The 14,859-nt window shown below is 42.6% G+C and overlaps 1 protein-coding gene across 1 annotated transcript in view; it reads right to left on the bottom strand.

Moving 5' to 3' along the window:
• Positions 1-1,667: 1,667 nt before the first annotated feature.
• The window catches only part of GNA12 (G protein subunit alpha 12), a 40,448-nt gene continuing 27,256 nt past the window's right edge, over positions 1,668-14,859 (bottom strand). Inside the window, exons 3-4 of the mRNA XM_036392296.2 lie at positions 9,719-9,769; positions 1,668-8,729 (exon numbers count right to left, since the gene is read on the bottom strand). Coding sequence (XP_036248189.1) covers positions 8,160-8,729; positions 9,719-9,769 — 621 coding nt within the window. The 3' untranslated portion in view covers positions 1,668-8,159. The remainder of the gene's footprint in view (positions 8,730-9,718; positions 9,770-14,859) is intronic.

Raw genomic sequence — 14,859 nt, 5'->3', positions numbered from 1 at the left:
AAGCAGCACCTTCTACAGACATTTCAGTAGCATGATCACTTTGTGATTTAACAGTGGCTGTGACCACCTCTGTCCCCTAAAAATGGAACTTCTCACTGAAATCTGCTTCTGCCGTGCAAAACTGAGGCTTTAAGGGAAAGCTACTTTTGGTAAAAATCCCTGAACACTCCTCCTAATTAACTCTTCCTGCCTTAACACCACACAGCTTGCCAAGATGCCAGTCAGTCCTGGGAAGAGTGGCAAGAAATTTGGGATTAGTAACTGAGTAAACTTCCTCCCAGTCTGTAAGGATAATGAGATACTAGGCTGGAGCTAGCAACCACAAGGATTCATTTAATTTCTCTCCTCAGAGAGTTCTAAGGAATACTTTAATATTACTATAACCACCCCAAACCTTACACCTTGTTCACTTGAGCAAAAATACAAGCTATACTTTGCATTTTAGAGCAGCCTCTCCCTGGGGAAACAGACATGTTTTCCCTTTTATCTTCAGTGTTGGATTACTGAAATTGCAGAAGAGATACTCTGATTCTGAACAGGGAGTTGTGCTGCTCCTGGGAAGGTAATTCCAAGACAATTTATGGAGTTTAGGCTCTCCCTGGGGCACAAGCACTGACTGGCACTGAACAAACCCACCTGCAGAGAACCAACTGCTACAGCTCTGCTCTTCTGGAGCAGCATCTGCACAGCTGAGCTAGGAAAGGGCATCTCACAGCAACACCTGGGCCCCAAAAGGGCCACTCTGCTGCACAGAGCTCACCAAAGAGATCCCCTGGAGCTGCTGCTGCTGCTGCTGAGAGCTTCTCAGGCTTTAGTGATCACACCTGGGCACCTTCTGCTAGAGCAAATTGAATTTGCAATTGCTGCTCAGCAGAGATGCTGAACACTGGCAATAAATCTCACCTGAAAGTGCCCAGCAGCTCCAGGGACAGAGGCAGCCACTCCCAAAGACCTGATGCAGCTGAAGAGCTGCATTTCCAATTGTTGGTGGAAAGGACCAAAAATGCCCCATGAAGTGTTTCAAGTTGTGCACTGGCAGTGGAACTGACTTGGCACTAACAGGTTACACAAGAAACAATCAAGACTGGCCACAAAAATCTGCCAGATGAGACCTTTGGAAGTGAGGGAATGTGAGGAAAGGTACTGGCATTCCCAAGGACTGGAGCCTGAGTTCAGGCCAATGCTCTGTGACAGGGACACTGGTGACCCCCAGTGGTCCTGCTGTGCTCCCAGACAGGGGCCTGCCCTTGGGGAAGGTCAATGGCTATTTATTGATCCCCTTGGCTATTCATTATCACATCCTACACAGCACTGAGCAATCCCCAGCAGGTGCTGCCATCTCTACAGGCCCAATTCTCTTCCCTTGCTGAGCCCAAAATGCATCAGCAAAGCCCAGTTGTGCCTCCCCTCCCACCTCCCAGCAGTGCAAATGCCCCAGAAGAAGGAGCTCCAAGTTCCACCCAGGTTAATGAGCCACCAGCCTGAGCTCCTGGACACACTCAGGAAGAATAATTCCAACCAGGACTTGGAGGAGTGGGAGATACCTAAAGGTTACAGACAGATTTCATACAGCCCATGCTGCTGTTTGTTCAAAAGGCAACTCTCTCACAGAAAAAAAAATGTAATCAAGTCACCTCAAACTCTTGCTGAAAGATAAAACCCATAAGAACAGTATAACAAGTCAAGTTTTAATAGATTTATAAAATTCATATATACAAAACAGTAAACTAAGTCACCAAAGCTATAAAATACACTTTTTACACATCACAATATAATTTTATCTAGTACACAGTTTTCATAAGTTGAAACTATTACAGCAAGTAGCTGCTTCTATCACGGATGCTGTTTTGGTGCTAGAAAGACACTTATGTGAGCAGTCTGGGACTGTGCTTTTACTTTATGCATTTTCCACCTTCTTTTAGTTTGTCACTGTTTTTAAAGTACTTTCCTGTGAATTGTTAAGAAAATTAAGGCTAAACTCAGGCCTTTCTTGCCCAATGTAGTGAACTGGTTTAAAAAAAGACTGATATTGCATAGTATGTGTGTTAATGCATAGGCACCAGAGAGCAAGTACATTGCAGAATAAAAGATAACATCACTTGGCTTCCTAAGCTATGTGGTTGTGCCACAGACAACCTGGTGTTTTGTCAGTTTGTTTTGTACATTTTGATTCCACAAACAAGACAACTCCTCACTAGAGCGAGAAACACCAGCACTGTGGTTCAGTGGAGTCTCCAGAAAACACCTTTTAATCTGTGTCATCAATTCAAGCCCATTCCACATTCCAGACAACACAACTGGAGGAACTCTCCCTCACCTAAGTCCACCAAGCACCTTCCCAAGCCTTGTGAGCTCCCAGCAGATCCTTCCTGCCCCCAGCCCCTGCTCCCTGCCACCTCCTCTCAGCCTTTGTGCCCAACCACCTGCACAAGAGATCGGTGGCAAGTGACAGCAGAGAAGTTGTGCTACTCAAAACCTGCCACTGCCCTCAAAAGATGCTCTCTCAGGTCCTACTTATTAAAAAAATGTTGCCCTCCAACAGTTGTAGCTGTTATGCAAAGAATGGAAACAGCCTCCTACCTTCTTGTGCTCTGGTATCTTGAAGAAAGTCTAAGCAGCTGTCAGGAAGGAGTAAGATGCACTGTCTGGCCAGAGATCTGCAGACTGTGTTTTATCAAAATTGAGTTTTAGCACCCAGTGATGAACAGATGAACAATGGCAGGGCCAGCCTTGCCAGCCTGCTGCTCTCAATTCACAGCCAATGGCTCTCTGGAGTCACTCAAAGCTTTTGGGTCAGTGCAGATGGCATTTCACTTCAATACAGCCTTCAAGCACCATCAGCTTTTGGCATCTGTTTAGACACTAGCTCCCCTCTCCTGCTCCCCTCCAACATACTTTGGCTTTTTTTTTTTTACCAAAATGCCCACCTTGGAAGTTAGTGCTGCTCTTTTTCCCCCTCTATTTTCACACCAGACAGAAGATCCAACCTTCAGTCACAGGCCAAGAGCTGGGCTGGGGCAGCTCCTCAAGCCAGGCACAGAACCACCAGCACTGACAATCTAGAACCTCCACACTCCCCACCCAGTAAAACACAAGCATATCAACACACAGACAAACTTTAACACCGCTTTCCAAATGCCATTGTCAAGATAAAAACGTCAGGGATCGAGCTGGACTGCCCAACCACCAAGGTGAGCAAAGAGGCAGCATCACCTGGTTAGCAGAGAGGCAGATTCAGCTCCAAAACTCCTGGCTTTACTCATTTCCATCAATGCAAAACAAGATTAGTGTTAAAACAAAGAAGTGCCCACGTCACAGCACAAAGCAGAGCTCACCCCAGCTAATTACAAAACAGGCATTATTAAAAAGCACTAGGTCTTGCATTACCCATTATTCCTCACTAGGCTAGACAGTCCTCACCTAGAGCTGTGTGGAGCCAGCACTAACTCAGGCCAAGCCTGGCCCAGACCACGCCAGTCTTCCTGATCCATAATGGATGCTCCCTACAAAAACTGTTAAAAGCTCATTTACAAAAGTAGGCACAGATGTTTTATAGTTGCTACTGAAACACCCCACCCAGCACTTTGTGTTACAGAATTACAGAGTATGAGGTAAAGAGTTGGCAGTGCTGTATGAAACCCCTGACTACACCACGTGCTTTTATACTAGAAAGAGAACACAGAAAAGAGGGTACAGCCCAACTTACAGCTCTCATCATGAGCTCAGTGTTTGGTGTACATGACCAACTGCACTGTGAGGAGGTGTTGCTGCATATCCTGTTTGTCTCTCAAGCTGGCACACATCAAATCATCCATCAATGCAGCAGGTACTCCTGGAAATTGGATAACAGAAGCCAAGCTAAAACTCACTGCTTGAAAATCAGAGGGGCCTTTTAGAGAAATCCTCTAGGTCCATGCACAAAAGGATTCTTCCCCCAGCAATAAAGTACACATATAGAAAAGACTCCAAAACATAAGTTAATATAAGTTAAAACACAGTTAATACAAAGACAGCCATCTAAAGGCAGCAGAGGACCTGTTTTCTAAAATGCTGTTCTGTGGAAGGCAGCTGTCTGTCACTAAAGAGAGCTGCTGGTTTCTTCAGTGGTACCACATCTGTTCTTCTAACTGCTTTAATTCTACATTTCTCTGCAGATCACAGGAACCAGGATGGGAATTCCCAGAGGGAATGAGGCCACGGGGACGGGGGGCAACACATGGACAGAATGGGACACACTCCAAATGCACCACTTTTCAAACCAAATGCCACTTCAGCTGTCTTAGGGGAATTATATATTTGTGTCCAGTGCCATGTATAAATGAGCTCTTCCTACTCCATTTCCCTATGGTTTATTTGCCATTACTTTCTCCACTCTGGCAGCCTGGCTGCAGCTCAGCTTTACCTGCCTCAGGAGGCCTGGGAATGGTCATCTTCAGGAGCTTCAATCTTGTAACATGCCTAGTTCTAGGTTCTACACAGCAGCAATTAAAAAAAATTAAATATATTATCAAGTTAATAAGTCAAATGATCTAGGCTGCCATATTAAATAAGATCCATTCTCTGCATGAAACTGAAAGCATCTTTGAGTTGTAAAACTGAGTGGCCAGTAATTTCAATTCCATAACCACCATTAGGTAATTTTCAACATTAAGAACTATTTCCTTCCTTCAAAGTGACAAGTGCCTATTGAATGTGTCACTTGCAGAAAACCACTCATCCTTTTGAGCTCCACCGAGTCACCTTGCAATGCATCTAAGGAGTGCTCAGAGCCTGCAGTGCTGACACACTCTATTAGCTCAACACTTGCTTTGAGGACAACAAACACAAAGTACTGTTGGAAAAATGACTCCCATTTAGTTTTTCTACTTCAGCTCCAGGTTTATGTAAGTCTCTGCCCCAAGCACAGGCTGCAAGGGTTTCCTCTCTTTGTCCTCAGGAGAGACAACCCCTCTGCAATATTCTGTCACTGACCCCGGGTGTCAGGAGGGACTGCAAAAAGCTGCTTTTTTCTTTAAAAAACAAAAAGTACTTGTTCAAGGTCTCCATCTGATCATCATCCTGCCTGTGACCCATTTCCTGACCAGCCAAATGAACAATAAGCCTATAAAACTAACAAAAAAAGATGCTCTCTCCAGCTGTGTTTACCTGCAAAGTCCTCCAGGATGTCACTTAAAATAAAGTTTTCTATTTGTTTCTGGTGAAAGGACTAAGCAACCCACCAGGCCTGTCCCTGGAAGTGTGAACAACCTCATCTACCCAAGCTCTGCTTTAGTAATTCACTGATTTACCACAACGTGATTTTCTGGCTTTATTATGCTACAACTTTCCTTGGAAAAAAAACCCAAGCCCCCTCAGCTGTGGCATGAAGAGTATTTTGCAGAGAAAGCTGACAGTTAAAAAAGACCCCCAAGCCCTTTTTACTCACAAGCCAGCTCCTCTGCAAACTTGGAAGTGCTTGACTTTTGCAAGGAGAGTTTCCTGACCTGGGGTTCCTGGTGTGATCCATCACTATCCAAACAGAACTCTGAGCCCACAGAGGCAAAATATGGATTTTCACCTGCAGCCCCACACTCAGGCCCATTTCATCAATTAAAACAAAAGGCAATAATGGGCCCAAGGTGGGCAAATTGGTTCCCTATAACTGACTTAGTGTGCAAAACTGCCATATCATACAAAAAAAAAAAAAAAAAGCAGCTTGAGAGCTCAGAGTGAGATCTCTCATGCTGTTTCTTTTCCAGGTGCAGATTTTAAGTTATTTAAAATATAAGTTGCATCATTAGCTCTGTTGAGGGTAAATCCATAAGGTGACTAAGGATACAAAACCATGGATGAGTGTCAAGAGAAAAACAGAACAGAAATTCCATGCTATGCCTCCCAGGTAAAACTACAGTAGATTCAGACACCAAACTGAGGTAATTCTTGAGAAAAAATACAGTTGTTAGGGAATGTTTAACTAATTTGAGAAAACAGGCATAATATTAACTCATCTGGAAAATTCAGTGAAGGAATAAAGCTCACAGCAAATTAAGAACTAAAGTCAAGTCAACCTAGAAGTCAGGTGAGCCCACAACTGCCTCCTCTTTCCCAGTGTCTTGTGTGAAGTGAAAACCACCACCAAGAACTCAGAAAACCTCTGAAAGCTTTGAAAGCAGCCTTAGTCTTCAGCCAAACAAATGGGCTCAGAGAAACCAACCTTATGTGATGAGTAAACTTGTTTGCATCACGCTGTGGTGAAACATTTTCCTTTTCAAATGTAATAATCTGAAGATTTTTTTTTCCCCATCTGAATATTAGTCACATAACATTCTTCCCCTTCAAGACTAAAAATTAATAAATATTTAAAAGACAGAGTTGGTCCTGGCAAAATAAGACTTGTTGCAAGGAAGCTAATTCCTGTTTAAGTTTGCTGCAATTTAAGTTAGGTTTTCCCACCTGCAACTTCTCAGTTGCTTCTTATGTCGATTCTGTGCCTGTTACAGGCACTGAAACAGCCACAGCTTTTCCACTCTGGAGCCTGCACAAGGAAAGCCAGGAGGCTGCTACATCAGGAAACGACACAAAAATACTGATATGAACATCTGCAAGCTTCAGAGGGGAAGAAAGATTCCAGATTTTATCCAAATTAACATGAAAGGACAACGGAACAGGACTTTTCTTTGACCACATTTCCCATGGGATTACCAGCTGAAGTAAAACTTTGCTTGTTTTGACATGCCATTACAGGCTCAAAGGGGATAAGAACTCCAGGGACTTTTTATGCTGACTTTTTATGGGTACAAACAGCCCTTCAGGTTTATCCTTGGATAAAAACTATGACAAAAATTGCACAGTAAACTATGTTTGAGTTACCTAAAGGATAGCACTACAATATCTTTCTTTGTCCATGTACCCCACTGCAATAGAAAAGACTCAATGTCTGTACACAAAAAAGGCACCTGGCAGAGACTGAGAGCACAAGGAAATTTGGAGTTCACACCCAAATTGTTCACAGCCTCTTGCCATTTTACACCCAAACCACTGCCCAAAGGGGTGACTCCAAACCCAGCTGTGCTCTGAGTTCCATGTGCATCACTACAGGCTGAAGATCCCATTAAGACACAGATTAAAGGCTAATTGTACAGCAAGGTCCTGCTGTCCTAATCCATCAGTGCAGCTGGAAAGCTGGGATCTCCAGGGTGTTCAGTCTTCCTACAAGGTCAGCTGTTGGGAACTAATCAAGCAGCTGCTGTGCTACCAAAACCTTTGCTTAAAGAGTTTAATCAGCTTCCAAACTTTTGAGTTCAGATGAAGCCCTGTCACATGAGATACTGAACCTTCACAAATGCTGCCCCCACTGTGGGTGTGAGGACAGTGCTAGCTGGCCATGGAGCACATCTCCCTCGAGCAACCACTGTGCAGATACGTGCCTGGGTGCTCCAGCACAGGCTGCTGCACCAAGGAAATCAGTTTTCCATGATGTGACACCCTCCAAGCATAGTGCAAAATAAACCCTTCTCCGAATCAGCGAGGCCTCAAGTCCCCATCCCATTTACTCCAACATGAGTTTCCCTACACAGTTTTAGACTTCTCCCTCAGGAGACTCATGCAAAACCTTCAGACAAGAGCTGTGCATCCACCTTGGGAGGTGGATTCTAGACCCCTGGCAAAGCTGAACACACACACAAGACCTGGTTATACTCCTAAGGGTTAAGAATGGAACCTCCATTAACATTCTCCAATACAGCTGCCAATCTCATCATGTTTAGATTAGTTTGATCGATTCAGCACCTCCAAACTACAAAAAAAAAAAAGGCAGTTTGTACAATTAGTGTCGGAAAAATGAGCGTGTTCATCGGAAACGTGTCTTCCATCCATGGTTTGTCAGAGATTTCTGTTCTCCAAGAAGGCAGACGGTGGTTGTGTCATTCAGCGTTCCAAACTCAGTACAGAACCTACCAGGGCCAGGTTTCAGTAGTGTTTTAGTCCAAGTGATTCAGTAGCTAACATCAACACGACTCCTCCGGCCTAGAGCTCCTCTGTTTGGACTGGCTAGTGTACAGCATTCCTGAGCCAAGGAATTCGCACAGGCCCCGCGCCGCACGCAAGGCCCGTAAAGAAAGGATCAAAAACTTCGATGGAACCCTCCAGCGAAATTCCAACAGAGCAGGGGCTGCTCTCCTTCACTGCAGCATGATGTCCTTGAGGTTCTCCTGCAGGATGGTGTCCTTGACGGCGTGGAACACGAAGCGGATGTTCTCCGTGTCGATGGCCGTGGTGAAGTGGTGGAACAGGGGCTTGCTGCGGTTCCGCCTCTTCCTGTCGAAGCACTGCACCAGGTAACGCTGCACGTCCTCCAGGCGGTGAGGGTCGCCCTTGAAGTCCGAGAAATACTTCTTAATGCTGACAGTCTTGACCTTCTCCACGAGAAGGTCCATCTTGTTGAGGAATAGGATAATGGAAACGTTAAAGAAAAGCTTGTTGTTGACTATTGTCTCAAAGATATTCATGGACTCCACGAGTCTGTTTGTGCGCCTGTCTTCCATGAGGACCTGGTCGTATTCGCTGGAGGAGACCATGAACAAAATTGAAGTTATTCCATCAAAGCACTGGAACCATTTTTGACGCTGAGATCTCTGTCCCCCTACATCCACCATCTTGAAAGGAATTTTTTTAATGATGAAATCATGCTCTACTATCCCCTTGGTGGCTTTTCTGGCCAGCAAAATATCTTGTTTGCTGGGGAAATAGTTCTGCAAAGAAAGGAGAGACGTATCAAAAAAAGTCCTTCAAAAATTCTGGCTAATGCCTGAATACTGAAGGAATGGGTAAAATCACCAAGAGCTGCTTTTAAATTTAAAAATTATCAGATGAAGAATGAATACTCAACTTTAAAACACTGCTCTGTTGACCATTTAGCTCAACACTTTGGTAAACAGCTACAGAGGATCCTGAGACATATGAGAACAAAAATAAAGGACTAATTCACTACCTCACACTTTCATCCATTAAGCTCTCTGGTTTAAGATTCAAGTGTATTTTTTCATCATGAAATTCTTATCTACAGTGTTACTGCCACTTAGTTAGCATTCAATAAAGCAGATCAAATCATCACTAAAAGGTGTTTTTTTTTAAATTTAGCTTTTCCACAGTTCATTACTCTTACAAGGACCATCTTGAAAGCTTTAGTGGAAACTTTTCTTCCAGGTCCATACTCTATGGCCAGCAAGTACAGCAACAGATTCTACCACAGGCTGTGCCCCGATCTACTGCTGCAGAGAAATTTGTTCTTCAGAACCTTATCATTGCTACTGTTTAGGAAAATCATCTCTCTTCTTTCTCCTCCAAGTGTCCAGACAGATGTTTTCATTACAGAGTTTGAATCCTACAAGTGCTAGGAATGGTTTTTATTTCGCTAAGGTTTCATTCTGCTACCTTAAGTAGCAGCAGCCCTCAGAACATCAGGAAAAGCGAATGAGATCCAGAGACTGCACAGAAGGGCTGATAAAATATGTGCACAAATACAACTTCCATTTGTTGGCTGTCAAAAAAGATTAAACAAATGCTAAGCTCCAGTTTCAGAAAGCTGCAGTTTACTGTTCCTACAGAAAGAACACTGAATTTAATGCGTAATTATTTCATAAACAAATGAAAAACCCCAAGCAAACCCCATTAATCACAGCACACTCAGGCTCTCCTTGTCCCTTGGAGCTCTGTGCTTCAGAAGGAGAAGGTTTCTTACCAGCTGACCGATCCGATCCAGGTTATCCAGGAAGTATTTCACTGATTCACCCTGTGGAAAAGCAAAGATATGGCAACTGAGCTTGTGTCTAGGGCAGCAAATCCAACAGAACCAAGGCCTTCTTCCCAACATGAACTGAGGTCTAACAAAGCAATATCACCAGGTCTGGAAAAATCAAAGTTGTGAAGAGATTTACACAAATGTTCAGATCTATCCAGTAAATCTCTACAATAAAAGAGTAGTGTTATCAAAGTCAGTTCTTTGACTTAAAAGAATTTGGTTTTTTTTCCCCCTTGTAAGATAAGTGCAGTTAACTGACACTGAGTGGGAGTAAAAAATGAAACACATTTACAAGAAACCAGTGTAGTTTGTTTAAAATTCATAACAGTGAACAAAAGCATATCCTAGAAAAGTGGAAGATTTAAGTCCCCCGCAATTAATGGTGACTTAAGCTAGACTTGCTTGTCACAAACAAAGGAAAAAAGGAGCACTTCAAGGACTTGCTCTTATACAGACAGCTCCCCTTCTGGGCTCAAGACTTTTAATAATAGACTTGCTCATCTTGTAAAAAGTCTTTTAGCAATTTTATCAAGAAGAAAATAGGAACGTGTACAGGGAGAAGTCATTCTTGTGTGAAAATTTACTCTTGTGTAAGAGGACTTGGTGTTTTATCAAACAAGCTTGCCTGGGTGTTCCACCCAAACCAAGGGCCTCTCTGCATTAAGTGGGGACCAGAAGCCCTGCACAGACTTTTAAAGAAATAACAATATTGTTTCCATACATATGCAGACTACTCTGGAGTAAAACCCTCCAGCAAATGCTTCCTTTCACGAAGAAGTAATTCACTAAATCTTCTTTATTGTTCAGGATATGTCTTGGAGTTGTAGCCATGCCATGAGAATGATAAAGTGGAAAATCCTGCTGCCTTTTAGTGATTTTAGGCAGGAAAACCCATTCTTTATCAGGAAGCAGGGCTGTCAGTCATGACCAAATGACAGTAGGTGCCCTCATCAAGTCACTAGCTCAGAATGGAACTTCCTCCAAGTACTCCAGCTGCAATAAAAGCTCCTAAACCATACATCCTCCTCTACACCATAGCCCTGAGACAGAAGAGAATTCCTGCCCCCAGTACAACTCTGAACAGATGAACACAACAGCTCATTGTGAGGAATCAGACTGGAGATCAGAGGATTCAGTGTTGGACAAGTACACACTCCCAGCATAAGGCACACACAAAAGGAGCTGCAGCTTATTATTTTCTAACATTTAAAACTGGAAGTGTCTTTTCATAAAGGAGAGAGAACACATGGATTTGCAAAAGACTACCAAGTATCAACAAAAGATTTACAATGGATTGCTGGCAGAATAAAAACCACTTCTTTTTTTGGGGGTGGGGTGGGGGAGAGGGGAAGTTTCCAAAGAACAATTGCTCTAAGAGCTTCCTTACAATCATGAATTTTCATAAGGTGAAAGTAATTTCCTGTATTTTTTGGCACTCTGTGGATCAGAAGAGATATCACAGACTGCATGAATAAGAGAAAAGGGCTTCCTGTACCGCATTAGTCATATTCAGGAGATGGGAGAGCCCAGAAAGAAAAGATCACTGAAGCTACAAAAAAACCCCTTCTCTATCTGTGGTGCTCCATCCCAAACAGCTCCTTCAGACGTGCAAAAATACTGCAAAGGGGCCATTTCTGATGGACATTCTTCCAATTTTCCACCCAGCTGCTTCAGAGTCCCTGCCTGTCTGTCTGTCTGTCCCCCCTCCCAGGCTGGAGCAGGAACAGCCATGTGCCTGTGAAATGCAGGGACACACAGGCAGGATCTGCCTCCCCTCATTCCCACCCCAGCATCCATCACTCTGACATTCTGCACATTGATAGGGAGCTAAGAAAATCAACTGATTAATGGAAAAAAATACACGTTCATTTCTGCAGTGATTTAAGGAAAGCAGATTCTTCTCTAGATTCTTACCCAGCTCTTATTAACGTTGCAATTAAGCCACGTAATTTGTTCAGGGAAATTTTAATCAGCAATGGCAAAGCACTGGGAGAGCTGGGTAAGTCAGGTGGCTGGAACAGGGGTGAGCACCATATGCATGGTCTGACAGATCTGAAGGAATCTCAATATTCTCCTCTAACACAGAATCCAAAGGCATCCAGTACTTAAGTCAAAATATCTGTTTCCAGCCAAAACAACAAATCCTCAACAAGCTCCAGAGAGTTTGAAGTTTAAAAACCCTCAAAACATGAAAGCACACAAACATGAAGGGAGGAAAAACACCCACCAAAAACGTGCCAGAGTAATAAGCCCAAAGCCAGTGCGCACACTCAAAACCTCCTGCCTTAATGATTCCCTGATTAATGATTCTTTATTAAGTCCTAGGGAAATGTGAACTCAGTTCCTGCTCCAAGGGCTTCTGGAATAACCTTGTCCTACATCTTAGTCAGATTTACAGCAAACTGGGATCTTCTGGGAAGCACATTCAGCTCCTCCAGGCAGCAGCACTCACAGGCACTGGGCATTAACTGACGTGATGAGTAACATGTAATGTATTAAATGAGGAAAATATGGAAACTCCAGGTTTCACAACTGTTTGCTGTTAGTGTTTCTAATTAGAACAATTATGCTAACTGAACATTCCTTTCTGTATTCATTTTTCCTAGTCATTCAGACAGCAATATTAATTACATCTAGAAGTCAAATTCACTGAGTTTTATATCAAGCTGCACTTCACTGGATTTTTGAATTCCACTAATAAATTATTATTTATGCAAAGCTGTCTCATGCTTTGGGTATTACACACACATACAAACAAATGCTTATGTATATAAGTGTATGTACATAAATACACACACACAGTTTCTAAATCAAAGTAGATTTTCCATTCAAAGCAAGTAATTATCAAAATAAATATCAGCTGCCTCTTTTGTGTTGAATTATTTTTTCTCTTCATGACACTGGCCATAAAGAAGCTGGTTTGGCTTTTTCAGTGCAAATATTTAGTGTTTCCCCAATATTCATCCAGCCATTCAGCTCCATTCAAAGCTGGCTTAGCAGTTCAAGTGCTCTCCTCCTCCAGATCTCAGCCAGTTATTTCAGGTCCATGACCATGACTTCCTATAAAAGTGTCAGCAAATATTTGCAATTGATTCATCAGATACTAAAAATAACTTTATGCAGATTGATGAGTTCAATTTCAATATTTTAATGGGGAAAAAGAAAGCTTATTTTAACATCACAATCTATTTCAAGCTATGCTTGCAAAGTAGAAATGAAAGCTGAAGTTATTTATAATATATGTATATTTATACCCTCTATGTGTATTTATACAAAGTGTAACTACCTAAATATAATCACATCTTGGTGTGTTCACTTAGAAAACAAACAAAAAAGATCCAGATCAGATCTTTTACAGGCTGATGTTGCAAGAAAAACTGTGGCAGCTCCAGAAACTTCCTCAGATCAATGGTGCTCATAGAAAGTTGTTGAGCTTCTGCCTTTCAGATTCAAAAAGACTCACATCTTGCAATGTCCTAGTAGTACACTATTTCCTTTAAAAATATTCTAACATTATTCATGAATAATGCTTTTAAAATATGAAAGACTATTTAACTTCAACCAGCACGATACTGAGATAGGAAGCCCTGTTCTGTCACAGTCCCAGCAGTCTGTCAGTGAAGCATTCACACACTGACATTTCTTATTTATTTTATTTTTAACTAGTCCTCGATTAGTACATTTCACACTGGAAAGTTACAAGCCAGTTGGCTATTTTTATGGATTTTCATCCTCCTGATAATAAATCAAGAGGTTTCAGTGGTGTCTCCTGCACCCACAGCCCGTGTTTTACGGGACAGCTGTGGGGGAGGGAGCACTGACCTCTGAGTTATGAATTTTATGTAGCTCAGATGATCCTTTTTTAGTGCCCCAGAGTACAGCAGTGACCATTGGTGCTCCTCTCCTTGCTGCCCACACAGGAGTGACCACAAAGCTGGGGTGACTCATTCTGCCACTCTGAGCTCCCCTCCCTCTGCAGTCCAGACCCTCTGAGTAACACTTCTGCCACTGGGACCAAGAGAAGGACTGGGAGATGCTGTTCCCATTGTTCAGGAGGATGAGTCACTGGACATCTGGGAACTGGGGGAATCAAGAAACACAAACAGAAGGCCTCAAATGAGCCCACAATGCAGTATCGCTATTGGATTATTTTTTTTTAAAAAATTGTTATTCTTTTAAACTGGCCTATCTGCAGTATAAAGTTTGGTGAAGCCAGAGAAAATAGTGCAATTTGTTTAAAAAGTGACTGGTGGAAGAGAAAGGGAGGAAAGTTGAAATGTAAACATATACTCCTGCTTCCTGAAATAGCCCTCTAAAACTCTTTTTATATGCTAGATTATTTTGACCACAGCATTCTCAAGGGGCGAAAGCCATGAAAAAAAAGAATCTTTAATCTACATACTTTGTGCAATGTGAATGCCATCTTAACATGAGCTCCAAATAAGTCACCATGAAAATAGTGATTGAATTCAACATCCCTGTCCCTTCAGGCTACGTTCAGAGCACATAGGAAATCTCCACACAGAAATATTATAACTAATCTGGCATCACTTCCTTTGCCATTGATAGCCTCATTTTGGGCAGAGTTCCCAAGCAGTGTTTACTGCATGAAAATAATGCACAGAAAGCTTTAAAAGACCCCCAGAAACTCAGCAGACATGTTCTGGAAGGCCAGCATTTATCAACCTGCCACTGTAACCCTCAGTTATTCAGAGTGAGCCTTGGTCAGATCATAAAGGACAGTGACACATCCCATTGTCCAGCTCCCTAAAATACTGGCTCATTTCAAACTTTTCCTGCTGAAAAGCAGTTCCTCTATATTCTGCTCTGAACTAGAAGACTTGAAAGGGGACCCTCTGTTCCAAATTGGCTTTTTTGCTTTCCTTGTCCCAAGGCCTTTTTGACATAATATTAATTTAGCCCTTCCTGATCATTCTGTCTCTGGCTGCTAAATTTAGAGTGCACAATTTAAGGTAGACCTGTCAGTCTTAGCTTGTTTCAGATGATGGATTAAACCACAGAGGAAGGAAATGTTGTACTTCAAGGAAGCATCTAACACAGATCAAACAGAACCACAAAAT

The sequence above is a fragment of the Molothrus ater genome, chromosome 16 (assembly GCF_012460135.2).
Source record: "Molothrus ater isolate BHLD 08-10-18 breed brown headed cowbird chromosome 16, BPBGC_Mater_1.1, whole genome shotgun sequence".
Lineage (NCBI taxonomy): Eukaryota > Metazoa > Chordata > Aves > Passeriformes > Icteridae > Molothrus > Molothrus ater.
Note: the sequence above shows the minus strand (reverse complement) of the source record. Positions and strands in the feature narration are given on the sequence as shown.